This window comes from Artibeus jamaicensis, unplaced genomic scaffold (assembly GCF_021234435.1).
Source record: "Artibeus jamaicensis isolate MK-2021 breed Jamaican fruit bat unplaced genomic scaffold, CSHL_Jam_final contig_233, whole genome shotgun sequence".
NCBI lineage: Eukaryota > Metazoa > Chordata > Mammalia > Chiroptera > Phyllostomidae > Artibeus > Artibeus jamaicensis.
In genome coordinates, this window is record NW_026521486.1 from 37,323,499 (window position 1) to 37,341,726 (window position 18,228).

At 34.7% G+C, this 18,228-nt stretch overlaps 2 protein-coding genes across 6 annotated transcripts in view; one reads left to right on the forward strand and one right to left on the reverse strand.

Annotated features, from left to right (window-relative positions):
• Positions 1-3,134, forward strand: part of FAR2 (fatty acyl-CoA reductase 2) — a 124,854-nt gene extending 121,720 nt beyond the window's left edge. For 2 of the 4 annotated variants that reach the window (XM_053661542.1, XM_037144867.2), the window contains 2 exons: positions 313-440; positions 1,327-3,134. In XM_053661542.1, coding sequence (XP_053517517.1) covers positions 313-440; positions 1,327-1,489 — 291 coding nt within the window. In that variant the 3' untranslated portion in view covers positions 1,490-3,134. The remainder of the gene's footprint in view (positions 1-312; positions 441-1,326) is intronic. The other 2 variants (XM_037144870.2, XM_037144869.2) reach the window with 2 other exon arrangements.
• Positions 3,135-3,398: 264 nt separating this feature from the next.
• ERGIC2 (ERGIC and golgi 2) overlaps positions 3,399-18,228 on the reverse strand; it is a 45,562-nt gene continuing 30,732 nt past the window's right edge. The window contains exons 10-14 of one of the 2 annotated variants that reach the window (XM_053661543.1): positions 17,619-17,717; positions 14,113-14,210; positions 11,268-11,430; positions 10,153-10,180; positions 3,399-9,983 (exon numbers count right to left, since the gene is read on the reverse strand). In XM_053661543.1, coding sequence (XP_053517518.1) covers positions 9,938-9,983; positions 10,153-10,180; positions 11,268-11,430; positions 14,113-14,210; positions 17,619-17,717 — 434 coding nt within the window. In that variant the 3' untranslated portion in view covers positions 3,399-9,937. Of the gene's footprint in view, positions 9,984-10,152; positions 10,236-11,267; positions 11,431-14,112; positions 14,211-17,618; positions 17,718-18,228 lie in introns of both variants that reach the window. The other variant, XM_037144871.2, reaches the window with a different exon arrangement.

An 18,228-nucleotide genomic window follows, 5' to 3' on the forward strand; every position in this document is an offset into this window, starting at 1 on the left:
AAATAATTAATCTGCATTTACTTGAAATGAAATTAGGTTTCACCAGACTAATACCAGTTCCTTAAATTTCCCTCACAAGACTTCTTAAAGGTCAATTATTCATGCTTGATTTATGTTTAAATATGGCTAAGCAAATGGTAATCCATACTATCACTGCCTTTGAAATAACAGCTCAAATAATCTATTTTGAGGGGTCAAACCTAAGTCTTCTAAACTGATTGTCACTCATGTACATAAAAGACACTTTGTTAAGTGAGCAAAGTGATTGTCCACTCTGCAATTTTAGCAATCCATTGCCTTTTTGCGTCTCAGGTATTCAACTTTGATGTGCGCCAGTTGAACTGGTTGGAATACATTGAAAATTATGTTTTAGGAGTTAAGAAGTATTTATTGAAAGAGGATATGGCTGGGGTCCCAGAAGCAAAGCAACACTTAAGAAGGTAAGCATAGTCAGTCACTTAATATTTATTGAGCACTTTGTGTATCTGACTTTTATACCGGACATGAAATTTGAGTGGGCGAGGGGAGGAATTAACATTGTTGAAGCATTTACTACATTAACAGGTCCTTCCCTGTGTACTATGCCCTGTGATATACTGTTTCACTTAGAATTCAGAACACCCTATGAGGAAGGTATTATTTCTGTTATCCAATTTTTATCAAAGAACTAGTTAGGCTCGAAAAAGGTAACTTGTTCATAGTAACATATGGTAAGTACAAGAGCCAAATTCAAACCCAAACTTCACTGATTCTTCTACCACGCCCTATCATAATATGACAAACTATGGAAATGATCCCTGATAGTCATCATAATGTGATATAGAGAAAGGATAACAACAGGAGACCTGGTCGCACTATTTAACATGGCAAATCACATAACCACTCTTCAAGTCCTCAGCTGCCTTAAATTTGTCCCTTAAAACACAAAGAATTACAGCAGTCTGGTATAATTCTGGTAGAAGCAAAGGGTTTTTAATACAGAGAGGGTAAGAATGTAAAAGTAAATTGCAAACAGAACAGAACTTCGATTAGTAGGCTAAGAAATTCAAACCTACCCTCTAGTGAACAAGAACCATTGAAGATTTGTTAGAAAAAGGTATGAGAAAGAGAAGCTGTTCAGGGTAATACTATAGAAATCTGGTACTGAGAAAAAATGTAGAAATAAAAGATATAAAATCAAAAGGCTATCAGGTCATTTCTGCCCCTTAAACTATTTGCTTGTCACAGCCTGGAATAGACACTATCTAAAGTGTATGCTTCAGAAAACATTAATTAGTTGGGTACTTGGCACTGTTTTAACTTTGGTTATAAATTTCTGTTCCCCAGGCTCCGCAATATTCACTACCTCTTTAATACCGCCCTCTTCCTCATTGCCTGGCGCCTTCTCATTGCAAGATCTCAGATGGCTCGGAATGTCTGGCTCTTCATTGTGAGCTTCTGTTACAAATGCATCTCCTACTTTAGAGCATCCAGCACGCTCAAGGCCTAAGGACATCTGTCAGTCTTTACTTATCTGGAACCTTTCGGATACCTCTGCAACAGCGGACTGTGGTTCTCAAGATGAGGAAGTAACAATATGTAACCTCATTACCTGTCCAATGTGCTGTCTGTCACACATTCACCCCTGTTTCTTAATTGTATGTTTTTTATTACAGTCAGAGAAGGAAAGTCATGTCCTGCCCTATAATCATATATATTTTAGGAACAAATTATTTCCAGACTGTTTTCTAACACTCTAGTCTATGTCCTTGAATAAAAACACCAAAGTACAACCCTGTTTCTACACTTAGCACTTTTCTCGAGGACTAGTTTCAACTAAAAAAAAAACGTGGAAGAACACATGGTAGAAGCTGAATTATGCTGGAAAAAAAAAGAGGCAATTCTAACCTTGGGACTATTCTGGGGTACCCAGTATAACGATTTAAAATCAGTGTAAGTGGAGGGAGAATGGTCTCAACATCCTCTCAATACTGCGACAGAAATACTTTAATTCTCCACTGTAAAGTTTGCTTCCTTTTTGTGTTACACCATGGAGTCCTGGTTGAGGGCTGGGGGAATTAAAAAAGTGGACTTACATTTAATATTTGTCTTAACTATATCCACTTCTGAAACCTAAAGAGAACTGAGGTGTAAATAATTATGTACAGAATGAGGGCGCAATCATATCTGCATTGACTCGGTTTTTTATGTTTTTAATAAAAATCCTCATATTTGAATTTGACAACTATTATTTCTAAATCTTTTGAATTACCAAGTTTCTTGAGAACCTTCTCTCAAGCATTTCCTTCTGCATCGGAGTCACCAAATCCCTTATATTCAAACTTACTTTACTCAGGCCTCAGTAACAAATGGAAAGTTCTAGGCTAAAATCATAGAAAAAGCCAGTTCCCTGGTCTTTGCCGCCGAGGAAAGGAAAATTTCAAAAATTTAAATGCTAGTTTTAGTCTTTTTCTATAAAGAGGGGAAGATTACTCTTCTGCGATCCTCAGTATTTGCTAGTACTTTGATCATCCAACTGTACAATGTACAGCAGGAGAGATGTCATTAAGTGACTCCAAGTTTAAAGAATAGGTGTTTTGTTAAAAATATTTTGTGTAATGAAAATGAATTAGTACTATATTTATTCTCAAATTTCTGTATTAATAATCCCAACTTTCCTATTTGAGAAGTCAGTGTGTGGTGTAGTATTTGATGTTAAAAACATGAACTATTACTCAAATATAATACCTGAGGCCTACACAATTAAAAATAATCACAACTACTAGAAAATTCAATGAGCATAGGGTGTTAACAAGTTATGTTTATGCTCACTCTCTGGAATACTTGGTAATACTCTGACACATTCAAGTAGCTGACATATACAAGGCCTTGAGGGCAGCTTCTAGCATTATTTGCAATTTTTCTGAGCCCATAAAGGACATTTTGGGGGAACTCTTCTGGGCAGTGTCTTTCCCAATCTCATCTAACCTCTGGGAACTACTTTCCAGGGCAGATGACACAGCGCTGAAGCAAAACACCTGGTGATCATCAGCTTGCGATGTCTATTTTTGAGTTACATTGATAAAGACACAAACTAGATATGGTAAAAAATGAAATCAAGATATATACTTCAATGAGATTGGGTAAAACATAATAGTTCTAAGAATTTATTACCTTTTGATTATTGTTTCACTAATTGAATAAATTTCACTAATGAAGTATTCATTTTGGCTTTTGATTAAATGAAAATTTGAATTTAAAATGTTTCTCTCTGTGTTTTATCTTTAACTGCTGACTGTTGCAGATCTCCATCCCACTGAGAAAAAAGGCTATAATCTTCCGAAGAACCTACAAGACTAATATAAATTAACACATAGGTTCATAATGCTTCACTGTTTCTCACATCATTAATAGGGTTACACTTACGTGCTGAAGCATGTTCTCTCTGTGGCATTAAATAAATGATATGAATAAAGTTCTCTTGTGATTAATCAGTGAGAGTAGATAGGTGTCTGTATGAAAGAAATTATTTTAAATCAAGACCAATTAACAAGGATTTGAGTGCCTAAGTGCAATGAGAAAGAACCTACTCTGGGGGGAAAGGGATGGCAAGTAACAAAGGAAAGGTATCTATGTTTAAAAAAAGTCTCAGTAATCCCTACATTCTGTACTCACTAGATACCTGATGCAGTAATAAATACTACCGAGTTGAAGACAGCCACCACCTGAGGCAACTGATACTAGAGAAAGTTGAGGTAGATGGGCCAACATCTCAGAAAAATATTTCTCACAATTTTATACTAATGTAACATCATCATTCCCAGTAAACAATAGTATCTCAAGGTAAACAGTCTGAGGGACTACTACCCAAATAGTGTGTTATCTCACAATGACCTTAACAGGTCAGCCTTAAGTTTCCGAAAACACCAATATTTTCCAAAGTTTGCAAAAATCACATGCAAATTTCCACATGGCTGTTTTTCTAGAACTACGAGTCTGACATTCTGAAAACACAAGCAACTACCTACAGTAAAAAGTATGGTTGTTTCATATGCCCACACAATGTATGGAAATGTGTTCACTGCCTAGATTAGTTTTTAAATACACACACACATGTATTTTTTTAAAGGTTAATGAAGGAGGACTTCCGCCAAGATGGAGGCGTAGGTGGACCCACACTGCTTCCGCGCACAATCAAATCTAAGAACAACTATTTTTAACAACGATAAACACAACCAGACCACACAGAAAATCGACAATACGGAGTCCAAAAAAAAAGGACGAAACGCTCGGCTAAACGGGTAAGGGGGGCGAAGCCAGCAGCGAAGCCGGTTGACCAAGAAGATCCCTGACCTGGTGGCGCGCAAGCAGCCGAAGGCGCGTATCCGATCCCAGGCTGGCTAGAGGCGCGGCTGTCTGTCTGCGGTAGGTCGCGAATTTACGTGCAGATAAACCAGTGAAGAGGCGAGCATTGAGACGGCACGGCACGGGGCAGCAGGCTCAGACAATTCTGCTTGGATAAACAGGCCGGGGCCAGTGGTGGGACGGGAAAAACTGGGCTAGCGGAAAGGACCGCCATTGCTCCCTCCCTGACCCCGCCCCCACATACAGCGTCACAAACCAGCGACCTGGGTGGCCCCGCCCTGGTAAACAACTACCGCTTCGCCCCTCTTACTTACTTACCGGCGCAAACAGACCAAAAATGGCTCAAGAAAAACTCAAGAGCCCCAGAGCCAATAAATCTAAGCGATGAGGAAATAGCCAAACTTTCAGATGCACAGTTCAAAACACTGGTTATCAGGATGCTCACAGAGCTGGTTGATTTTAGTCACAAATTAGAGAAACATATGGAAGCTAAACTAATTGAAATGAATAGTAATGCAAAGGAAACTAATAGTAATGGAAACAAGATTGGGACTCAAATCAATGGAGTGGACCAGAAGGAAGAAAAAAATGATCAAACAGAAAAGAATGAAGAAATAAGAATTCAAAAAAATGAGGAGAGGCTTAGGAACCTCCAGGACATCTTTAAACGTTCCAACATCCGAATTATAGGGGTACCAGAAGGGGAAGAGTCACGAGTGGAAACCTTATCTGAACAAATAATAAGAGAACTTCCCCATTCTGGCAAAGGAAATAGACTTCCAAGAAATCCAGGAAGCTCAGAGAGTCCCAAAGAAGTTGGACCCAAGAAGGAACACACCGAGGCACATCATCATTACATTAGCCAAGATTAAAATGAAGGAGAGAATCCTAGAAGCAGCAAGACATAAGGGGACAGTCACCTACAAAGGAGTTCCCATCAGACTGTCAGCTGATTTCTCAAAAGAAACCTTACAGGCAAGAAGGGGCTGGAAAGAGGTATTCCAAGTCATGAAAACCAAAGACCTACAACCAAGATTGCTCTATCCAGCAAAGCTTTCATTTAGAATGGAAGGACAGATAAAGTGCTTCTCAGATAAGACCAAATTCAAGGAGTTCATCAACACCAAGCCCTTATTATATGAAATGTTAAAGGGATTTACCTAATAAAAAGATAAAAAAGTTGAACAGTGAAAGGACAGAAAACTCACAGTTATCGACAACCACACCCAAAACGAAAGCAAATTAAGAGGACAGCTGGATCAGGAGTGAATCATAGAAATGAAGATCACGTGGAGGATTAGCCACAGGGGAGTGAGAGGAGGAGAAGGGGGAGAAGGTACAGAAAATAAGTAGCATAGACAGTAGATAGAAAATAGGGGGGAGGGTAAGAATAGTAAGGGAAATACTGAATCTAAAGAATTTGAGACACGTGTTCATGAACTAAAGGGGGAAATGGTGGGGGAGGGGCATGCAGGGTGGAGGGGGGAATAGAACAAATGTAATGGCATAATCAATAAAAAAGTAAAAAAAAAAGGTTAATGAAACTGGCAGTTGCTTGATTTAAGATGTAATTTGCTTATCAGAAGGTAGTACCCTGTGAAGTGTAGCTACACAAGGCAAAGGATTAACTGAAATTGAGTTTAAATAGCTAGAAGAGTCGTTTCTATTTCTATTTTTAGTACGTCCATACTTTAGTATATACATAATCAACTGATTTACACAATCAATTAGTATAACTGCTTGAAAACAGAGAGCAATTTGTAAAATATTTATTATACAGTTTATCTAAGTTGTTGCTGAAGGTCTGCTTTAGTACAATATGTAGCTGTCATTAATAGATCCTTTTCCCCACACCTTCTCATTTTAAGTTTTACCTAAAATTAGACAATATGGTATAAATGAGTTATATTTTGAGGAACCGTTCATCTAATTCCTTTAGATAAACATTCATCTGAAAATGAGTTTTACTTTCCCTTTTTAATCTGAATGCCCTTTATTTCTTTTTTTTGTCTACTTGCTTTGGTGAGAACTTCCAATGCCATGCTGAATGAAACTGGTGAGGGTGGGCATCCTTGTCTTGGTCCTGATCATAAGGAAAGAGCTTTGTTTTCGCCAGTTATATTACCTGAGGGTTAATAAGCATTTAATACAATTTGGAGCTGCTAAAAAAACTATTTAAATGTTTTGCTGATTATAATCAACTCTACTGATTTATAACTTGCATCAACTGTTCAGTTTAAATCATGCATTTATATTTAACAAGAAAAATAAGTCCAATCTCATAATTTAAATTATGAGATTGTTTTGTCTGGACAAAAGCAAATATTAACTAAGTGATATTTAAAGACTGCTACAGTTTTCCTGGGCTGGGGAAGCTCAAACACGAGGGACTGAAACTTCATTGTGGATACATGACTGTGGAAGGACAAAGACATTGCTTTATGATGTGTCATTTCATTTAGAGTCTGACACCCAAGACCGACACTAAATGAGTGGATTTTGTTCTTTTAAAACAAAACACAAAAACCTAAGGTGGTTTGTTTCCTACTCTTAAAATAATGCAAACTCTTTTCATCACTAAAGAAAGATTTCAGAAGGGGAAAAAAAGTATATGGACCTAGTCGGATATTAATCCAGGCAGCAAGGTGTGAAGAAATGGCGACCTCTCTAGACAGTGCTGACCAAGGGCGGATCCCCTTTGGCTTACTGAGAGTTGCTAGAACTCTGAATATGAGAGGCAGTATGGGTTAGAGGACATGGTGAAATCTGTATGGTCCTAAGGCTCAGGCATAAGTACATTTTAAACAATAAAAAATACACATCTTGAATCCAGATTCAAGATCCTAAGCTTTGAATTTTAAGGCAAGGACATTGCACATAAATTTTGGGGACTAAATGACTACCCTGAGATATAAAGACAGACTGTATAATATTGCCTCCCATAACACCATTAAAAAGAGATCTTTTTTCTTTGTGAATTCCAAAGTGTATTGATTATAAATTTTGCTTGCATTTGTAAATTTATTATAAAAACTCAGTATTTTGTATCATAAAATGTGTATGAGAAAAGTGTGATATTAATCACCTAAGATGAAAGTTAGAATTTTGTGACTCTAGTATTGAGTTAAATTTTTAGCAAAAGGTAGTCTGAAGCATACAAATACTGCAGCAGAAAATTATTCACCTAAATATTCCACCTCTTCTTACTGGCCAATGAATGCAAGTACAGTTTAAAAAATTTTCATGTAACTTGAGGTGTCAACTTTTAAAATATTTAGGCTGACGTATATACATGTAGATACTATGAACAGCCTAATAAAATAAAAAGCAGGACTGAGTTAGTAAAGTTAGCTATCTTACTGAAGGCACCCCAGGCACCAACCGAAGTGCCTAATGGGAAGGCAGGTCAGTACAGTGTTCTCTGCAATTGAAAAGAAACACTTGGTGAGATCAAAACACTTAACAAATCTTAATATACTTCCTCATTCATCATCCAAAGGGCTGGTCAGAATCTTATGTCTTGATTGCCAAAAATCTGATCTTGCTATTCAAGGAATTTCAGCTGGAAACCTTTCTTAACTTTTAAATAAAAATCAATAGCAAAGCTGAATTTTTTAAAAGAAATTTCTTTTGTAGTTTTAATGGGACAAATTAATTTCATTAAAATTTCAATATGGTATTTGGAAAACATGAAAACAAATATATATATATGTACCAAAATAATTTTTAAAATTCTTAAAGATTCCTGTCATAATCGTAACAGTAAGAAAATAATTCTACATAATTCTTGTTTTTCCTTCCATAAAAAAACCCCTGAAATTTGATTGAACTTTCTGACAAGCAAATTTACAAAACCAAAACTCAGTCTAAAAATAGCTAAAATTCTAATTCTCTCCAGCTGAAATTCCCTGAGACACGTTCAATTTAGTTCCTAGTCTAACTTCATAAAAATATCTGAAGAAATAAAAAATACATGGATTGTTTTGGAATTTTCTGGATTCAATTATATTTCAAAGCATGTCATGTCACCTGTATTTATCAGTTAACTTTGTGGTTCCTAATGATAAAATGTGTATTTTAAACATTGATGCTTCTGTTCAGCAAAACATCATTCAATGTAAGCTTCATTGCAACGTAGTTTTATCAGTATTTCTCCTCTTGCTACATTACTGTCCCAACTGTTTTCAAAAAACTTTTTTAACCTTCAAAAAAAATCCATTTGAAAAACTGTAACTGTGACATCCTGTTCTCTAAAAACCATGATTTGAAATCTAGTTTTCAGTCTTGGCCTTGCTCCTTACCTGGAGTTTTTGTCTCCTCACTTCCCTAAGTGATTTTAAACATGGGGATTGGTTAGTAACTCTTCTATTATTAAGTATTACAAAAGGAAAACTGATGTCGGCACACACACTCCAAATAAGTATTTAATGGCACCTGAATAATATCTCCCTTATTATTTTTAATCTTTTATAGTCTGAAAACTTTAAATCAAGCCTTAAATACTAAGAAAGCCAGAACAACACAGTCTGATACACAGTCCCCTGCATTCAGGACATCCTGAATGCAGACACTTCTCCCATCCAGTTTTACAGTTTAATGGACACCGTTGAACGTGATCGTCTCCCAGACATGACAGCTTGTTTCCCTTGGAGAGGTGCCTCACACTTCTATTTTATTTAAAGTTACCCTGTTGCCTACTCACCACAAAATGTATAAAATATTCTACTTTTCCTCTTAATATTTTACAAACTGATAATTTCCATCATCAGTAGTGGATCTTTTTATTACTCACCCCCCAACTCCAAAATATACCAGCAATATAATGATCATATTAGGAAATTTAGCAGGATTTTAAAAAATGTGCTTTCTTCTCCCCATATAAGTGCCCACTATACAATTTGTGAATGATACTTCTGTTACACATTATAGCACCTATATACTTGCCCCTCTAAGAACTCACCTTCATCTTCCATGACCCTGCCTTGAAAAGTTAACAAAGTCAATAGCCAGAGTTTAAAGAAAAGCAGTTACCTTCATAAAACCAAATTACTGGATAAACGATCTCGTCATTATGGCTTAACATTAATATGGCTACAGCATGTGAGCCCATCGGTTTGCCTCTAGTAACAATGTGACCTGATCACAACTTTTTAAAGTCTAGACTAGTTTTCCGTATGTTTTACATATTTTATTCTGAGACAGTATTTTAAAAACAAAAGGACGCAGACATTAGCACTATTAATGATTTTTTCTTTAGATGCGGTTTGACTTCTTTCCTTCAGGTATTCAAGGTCTGATTTTGAAACAGCCCATTTGCTATGAAAATATCAGGAAGGGTCATCTTCAAAGCAATATTCCAGTTGGGCTTCCTCACTGATTAGCTGCATAATTTCTTCTAGGACATTTGTAACAGACACAACATATATAGGATTTCAGTTTTGGTTTCCTTTTTTTCTCTAGGTATGAATCCTGCTTCTTTTTCATATTTTTTCTTTTGAATATATTGCACAATATTTTCTTGTTAAAAAAGGTTTTATATCTCAGGCAAAAAGTTTTTCTCCTTCATCTGGGAGGTGCTAATGTGTATTATTTTCTAAAAGAGGTAAGTGGTTGTTTGTGTGGCCATCCTCAAAGGGAACCTACGGAGAAAGAGACCGGAGCATCAGTTTTATTCCTTGTGCTATTTCCTCCAAACACAATGCTTTATTTGGGGCAATTTTTTTGGAGGGGGGGCACCAAAAATACTACTTAGATTTAACAATGGTACTGTGAGTTCGAGATCAGTACCATTTATTCTACACCACTTACAGAGCTGACGGGTTTGTGGGATCCAAGTCTGAAACGACAGTAAATTATTTCAACTATAAATTTTCCAATTCCATGTAACATGCCTGTAATAAAAATGTTTTCATTAAATTATGCTTTTAATGAAATTATTTCTTAAATTGCTATATAAAACTAAACTAGTTATTAATGGAATAAATTAAGGAAAGAAATAAAGCAGTCTGCTTTACTCCCACAGTTAAAAATAACAAGACAGTTAAATTAATTTCTTTTCAAAATTACAAAACCAAGTAACTCATGATCTTGACAAAGCAATCTCTTCAAGGGTACTTAGTAATCTCACACCCACGTAATTTTGAAAAATAAATAATATAAGCATCACAAACTTAAATGCATTTAAATGAAGCAGTGACAAAAAGACTTTTACAAGGAAAGGTAGTTATTCATCTCAAATATATAATTAAAAGTATATAAACTACTCGGCTCCATGTAATATTGAATAGAGGTTGGGGAAAAGAAGAAATTATTTCCTTTTTTTATCTACTGTACTTAACTCTCAAATTTTCATGATTACAATTCTGCAAGTTATCATTGTTGAGAGAACTCCATAATCTTAGGGCAAAATGGCCCAAATCATAAAAACACTAACTGAACTACCACAATATATGATTTTACATATTATACAGTTAAAAATACTTTAAGTGAATAAGAAAATTTATATTCAAGTGTCTACTATTTCTAAGTGTCATTTATTTCTAAGTATTTTCTTGTCTAATCCTACAACACACTTGCACAGAAACCATCATTCCCTTTTTTATAAATGAAAAAAAAACTTTAGAAGGGTAAGTGATCTATAGGAGGCGACCATTACACATATATGGCAGGTCTTGGGCTCACGCCTTGAGTCGTTCTAGCTCACTAAGTCATCTCCCTTAAACAACTGAATGCAGTAAATCTAGTTATGTTTAACCTTAAGCAATTAATTTTGGAGGTTTGGACTGAAGTCTTAAAGTGTAAATTCTTCATTTTATCAAAACATGAAAGTGTGCATATTTCTTGTTCCTTTTAAGTAAAAGCATCTTAATTTCAGTGTCAGCAACACTTTTAGAAATTAGACAAAAGAAAGAATGAATCTTTACCTGTTGTTGAAAAGATTCCTCCAACAATACCACAGAGTCTTACAAAAAACTGCCAGAATGGCATATGCTCTTCAGTAACTGTCACCATAAGAGAACTGAGATCATATTTCATAAATATCCCAGAGACTCCATGGCTGCCTGCAGCATGGTTAACAACACGTTCCTGAAAGGGAGGCAAAAGGACAGGGAGAGATGGGAGGAGGAGAAAAACCAGACTCATGTCACGTGGGCACTTACTTTTATAATCAACACGAAGCCCTGAACCTGTACCGCATGAGAGGAACATCTAAATCTTTGTACACATTGTCCTATGAGATTAAAATCTTAAAACAATCACATTTTTGTATTTTCTTTGTGTGGTTAGAGTTTGAAGCAATCAGAAGAACAGAATCATACTTTCCTATTTTCTATAAAAGATCACTTTACATACAAGTTTTCTATTGATCTCAAGAGCTTACAACTGAATGGCACATTCTTCACTGACCAAATCAATTTTTTAAAAAAGCTTATATTTTGACTTTAAACAAATATTTTTATATCTATTTGCTAAGAATTTACAAAATAATACTACCTGTCATTTAAATAATCAGAATTAAAACAAATATTTTCAGTCTGTGTTGTTCATTTTGATATAGCACAGGAAGAAAACAATGCATTAATTTGAAAGATATCAATATTTGAGCTACTGGTTCAGTGTTTAAAGAAATTTTTTTCTTTAAAGAAATGTAACTAAAATTATAAACCTACTGCAGTGTGCACACTGAGAAACTAATTCTACTTCATTTCATTAGGTTTATACTTTCAAAAATCAAGTTTGCAAACTTTCTAATAAATTTCCATTTCCATAAATTTCTCAAAACAACCATGCTACCAAAGTGGTTTGCTATGACTTTTATTTGAGGCCCTACCTATTTTGGCTAAGCTATAGCTAAACTGCAAGCTTTAGAATAAAACAATTTTATGTGGACATTACAAAACCCCTTTCCCTGTTAACACAACAGAGTCTTATGAAGCCATTATTCAAGTTTCCAATAAAGTGACTTCATCTTAAAGCTCTGATATCTCCAACCATGCCAAAATTATAAATATACTGTCACCAACTATATGAATAAAAGCTGTTTCAGGGATCAGAGCATCCATGTAACAAAAGACTAATAATGAGTCCCTATGGGGTGCATGAAGAGTGAAGGTCAGTTCTACCTATTTCTGTCCTCCTCATCCTCCACTTTACCAACTCCAGTTACTCCATTTTTTTTTAAGTACAACTCAATTATTTTAGTCACCTTACCAGCACAAACCCCACAATGGTCAAATGCTCTGGGATTCTATTTTTTTAATTTAATTTTGTTACTTAAAATACATTATGGAGATAATGCAACAATTTCATATCAGAATACAGATATTGTTTTCTCTCTTTTTAAGAAACTGCATGTTCCTCCATTGTGTGGATGTACTACACAATAAAGAATCTCATACATACATCATTTTTGTATTTTTTTGACTTCATCTTTGCATTTAACTTCTAGAAGAATGATTGCTGAGTCAAAGCATAAATGCATATGTCATTCTATACATACTGCCAAACTCCGTACCACAGAGACTATGCCATTTTGCATTCCCATAGCAATAATGTCCCATTGCCTGTTTTTCCGAAAGCCTTGCCACTGTGTAGACTGATGTTCAGGTGGTGCCAATCTTAGTGAGAAATGTCACCTTCCCTCCTCTACAGCAATGTAGAAAAGCACGAAGTACACTTGTACACACTTGACCTAGTCTCGCTCTGTGTGTGTAAACACACACAGTTACACACTTTATTTTTTCCTTCAAACCATGTAAAGAGTTATAAACATGTAACATTTCACTCCTAAAATCTTCAATATTTAATCTCCTTACAATAGGGAAATTCTACAATTATTGAGGACGCAACCATCACAAATTGTAAAACCATTAAAAGAAAATTCTATATTGAGGAAAGCAATTTTTTAAAGCACTTAAATGCCTTAGAATTATTTAGAATAATAGTATTTGAATATTCACCATCTTAAACACAGTAAGAAAACATGAGCCCAGAACAGATGAGAAATGTTAAACCATGCAATTCCAAAAGTATGATCCTCACTGCCATATTTATTTATAAGGCAACTCTACCCTGAGATTATAGAACATTTGTCCTCTCAAACAGACAAATACAAGGCACAAATTAGAAAGCCAAACCCTCAAAATCTGTTACTTGAGCCACAATAACCATGCATGCCCTAGGTTATATACATTAATTAAAAAATAAATAACAAGCACATAAATCAGAAAATCTTCTGGCAAATGAGAAAACTGCAGCCTTGACTGGTATGGCTCAGTGGATTGAGTGCCAGCCTGCGAACCAAAGGGTCACCAGTTTGATTCCCAGTCAAGGCACATGCCTGGGTTGCCAGCCAGGTCCCCAGTAAGGGGGTGTGCAAAAGGCAACTACACACTGATGCTTCTCTCCCTGTCTTTCTGCTTTCCCCTCGCTCTAAATATAAATAAATAAAATCTTTTAAAAAAACTACTAATACCAATATATGAGAAAACATTACAAAATTAAGATATTAAGAATAAAATAATATCACCAGTTTAATAATTTAGACTTAATTGAATATAAGACCTTCCAGATTTAAAAAACTTACTTCTTTGTTTGCTCTAGAACATACACCTACTTCTGATATTTTATTACCTTAAAATAAAATGTTAATGCATTTCAAAATTCCCACAAATTTTACAAGGAGGAGGACACCAACTGAAACTAAAACCTTATTTTGTAACAGAATATAAAATGCTAAAAAAAAATCGTCAGTTGGATTTAACTTACCCTTTCTGTCACAGAAAACTGATGGGTATCTGCTGAAATTTTATACGTATGTAGTTTTGTTGGCACAACTGTAATGAAATACTGGAACATCCGGTTGTCTAGAATAAAAACAAAATGTGTTTTCCCCCCATCAATCTAGTAGCAACAAAACTACTGCCAATATATCCTCCTTCTATTAAATACACTCAACCTGAAATTTAATGCTACTTACAACTTAATGTCTAAAAAAGTAGTTTTAAAACAACGAATGAAATCAAAATACTCATGCTTGATAAAACAAGTTCTCAGTAATCATAAAATAGTCACATACACACACACACACCTTTTATACTTAAAAAGATGAACTAGTCACTTAGATACCTTTACAGTCATTATTATCCTTATATTGAATATGGAAAATAAAAGTAGCATTCCCTTATAGTACAGAGACTTATAATAATAAAGTTACAATACTATAATCACTGCACAATAAATGTTTAGTTTATACTGATATCTTAAGATAGGTAAATAAACCAAAGTTGAATTAGCTGGCTTTTAGATAAATATATAAGGAATTGATACCATATCAGAAAGATATATAAAACTTCTCAGTGATGGCCTGGGGGTTACTGTGTAATCAAAGGGATTATATATACATACTCATTAAGCACTTTAGGTTTAATACAAGTCATAAATACCAATTTATTACCAATTATTAATTTTAAATAATTAACAGTTCACACAATACGAAACATTAACTCTCTAGGTCTGTATTATAAAAAATTTAGAATTAGGTATGTTATAGTTTCCAACAGATACGTAATAGTGCCTCATTATGTTTGACCTGCAAACAAGTGTACTTCACACCACATGGTAATAACCATCTATGAAAACTAGGTGCATGAATAAAATGTATTGATTTTAAACATACAGTTTGATACATTTTAACAAATGCGCTCATCCATATGATCATCACCACAATGAAAATATAAAACATTTTGGTCACATCAAAAACTTCCTTTGCACTTCTCTGTGGTCCATCCTCTCTATCTCTGGCCCTGGGCAACCACTACGCAACCTCCTATTGTCAGGGATTAGTGCTGCCTATTCTAGAATTCATATAAATGGATGCATACACTGTATGTCTATTTTTTTTCCTCAGCATGAATAAATTTTTATTTCTAAAAATCCATTTTCTCTCCTCTTATCTCAGTGTAATTCTGAACGGGGGAGGGATGGGTAAAAGCAGGTAGGAGGGCGAGAGGTACGCGTAATGGTTTCTCCACACACTAGCGTTAAACAAGTTTCTACCATAAGAAACCAAAGCCTGTTTCAACTTCACCACTTATTTCTCTTACAACTTGTACCACTGTAATTTCCAAAACCAAACGGTTCTCCCATTACTAATGGAGAAATAGTATCTTCTAATTAAAGGTTATTTTTTTGACGAGTTCTCTCATTGCTAATTTCATCTATATGTATATGGTACACAAATGTATGCCCTAAATATTATCACAGACAATGTTAGGGTGAAAGGTGCCAACTTTGTCTACCACCAATAGAAGGCATATCAATTGTAGGTGGTCTTCAGTTTCATCCTTTCAGTTGTTCTTTGATGTAAGGTGAGTTGCTCAATCTGTGCTTAGTTTTAGGTGTTTTACAAATAATCTCTATCATGTCACAGACAAAGAAAGCAAGCTAAAAATGCTAGGAAAAAAGGTGTTTAGGTATTAAGTATTTACGAAAAAAGATGACATGGAGGGGGTGAGGCAGTAACTAATGCCGTGTGGGTGGGATAATCAGACCTGGCAGTAAAAATGAAGCACAGAGGAAATTTCTCATCGTAAGTGAGGAGTAAAGTGTCACTACAATAAATAACAAACGGGTCAAAGAAACAGGACAGGAAAAACTGGAAACCTTCAGCCAGTGGCCAGACAACTACTGAAGACCTATTCTTTTGATGTTAATTCAAGAGAGGGCTATAACTTTGTTAAATAACTTAAGTGCCAGGCTGGGCAGAGGCGGGGGTGGGAAGGTGTGGAAAATACAGTTGAATGACATTTTGTTGCAAGCCACAAAATGTTCCAAAGGTTTCAGACCTGTCCAAATCTGCATGGTTTTAAACATGTAACTGTTAAGTAATCCCCTCAAAACTTCTGGAGAACATCAAGGAGAAGGTAGTTACCTAAACACAACAGATTTGTAATGCTGACGTGTTTTTTCTCTTTTGGAAAAAGAAGCCCAACAGAACATGTTAGGAAGAAGAGTATACCTGCTTTAAAGCTTTGAGTAACTTACTGACACTCGTCTGGTGGCATTTTATAACGACCCTAAATACCTACTAGTCTTTGAATTTAGGAACGTGGACATAAAGTGAGCCTTTTGAAAATTAATGTTTATATTTAGTGCCACTTCTGTACAAAAATTTATAGTTCATTTTAGCATCTTGAAACAAAGTATTAATCAACATGTTTTCAAATGAGCATCTCTTAAGTAATATTTAGTGCATTTTGGTGTAGAATAAATGTATACTTAAATTAAAGATGAGATTATAATGAATACAGTTTATAATTTCTACTCACATTAATAAATTCATTACACTAACGTTTCCTTAAGTGAAAAATTCTCATACAAACATAACATATTCATGAATGGAAGTCAGTATTTTAAGTATAACATCTGATTATGAGACTATGCTAAAAGAGTAAAATACTGAAAAGAATATTAATAAATCTGTTCAGATTAATAAAAATGAAACCCTTAATTCCAGTTCTGTAAAGGCTAGACTTTCTACTGGCACAGGAAGCTTTAGACATCCTTAAAAGGTCTGCCAGGTGGGACATTCCACGCAATATTACTGCTTAAGAAGAGGAAAGCAACCAAAAGCCATCGTGAAAGTCAAGAATAGATTATTTGCTAAAAAAGTAATAATAATACCCACCCAATATCTGGAAAAACTGATACTTTAAGTGGAATAGAAGGTTAAAAAAAGTAAACTATCTCTGCTGTAATGTACAACTTCTATCTCTGTGAATAACCAAACCACTCTGGAATAACTCTAGGTTTCTGATGTTAGCAAAGCTCTCCAAAGAGGTTTCTAAAATGGTAAATATACATTTTAGAACTTTGAACCTTTATAAACAAGGAAATTCTTCTTGGAATGCTGAAACTTTCTTTTATTCTAATTCTTCCTTTGGTGAATATAGGAAAGAAGTTCCGCCCTACTGACACATTAACCTTTCATATACTGAGAGAGTTTTTAAGTGCTACTCCTTCTCTAGCTTACATTTAACTCTAATTTCTTACTCTGTTCTATGGATTTGTTTTTAACATTTAAATTTTATCCACTACTAGGACAAAGTCTCTCCACACACATCTCCAATTAAAGGTTATCAACCACTTAAACTACTTAAAGATCTGTTTATTTGTTATAAGGGGGTTAAGAACAGGACTAAAAATATGTTAATATTAAAGATATAAAAACATTGCCTATATACAAATTTCAACAGTAAATATTAAGTACTTACGATCTACAGCAATTTTTTCAGTTCCGTCTAGAGGATTAATAATTCCTGGAACGAGCTCGCCAAAAGACAAATGATCTATTCTGTGAGAAAAGTTGTATGCTGAGGCAAAAAATAAAAGCAACAGGTAGATAAGTTACTATTCAAAAACACATATTATATATGAGTTCACATTCTTATCTACTTTCAGATGAAAACATCTAAAATCTGCAAGTACAGTAATACGTACGGTATTTATAACTGCATTAATTTTGAGGAAAATGCAAATAAATGTGGAAATGTATGTAAATTCTGATAAAATGCTATATCTCAAATTTCATGATTACAGACAAATTAAGGTCTAAGAAATAATATGACACCCAATCCTAATAACCTAAAAAGTTAAGTCTTTCTTGGTTCAAATCCTCACATAATAATAGGATTATGTTATCAAAACAGGGATGATACCAATGAACCCAAATATATTTGGATCAGGTATACTTTTAATACACTGCTAAAGGGGATGGGACCAAGATTTTTTTGACCAAATACACTGCTGATTTTTTATGGAATTATTACTTTTTTATTCTCAAAAGCAGACTTTAAAAACTAAGTTTTATGACAATCATTACAA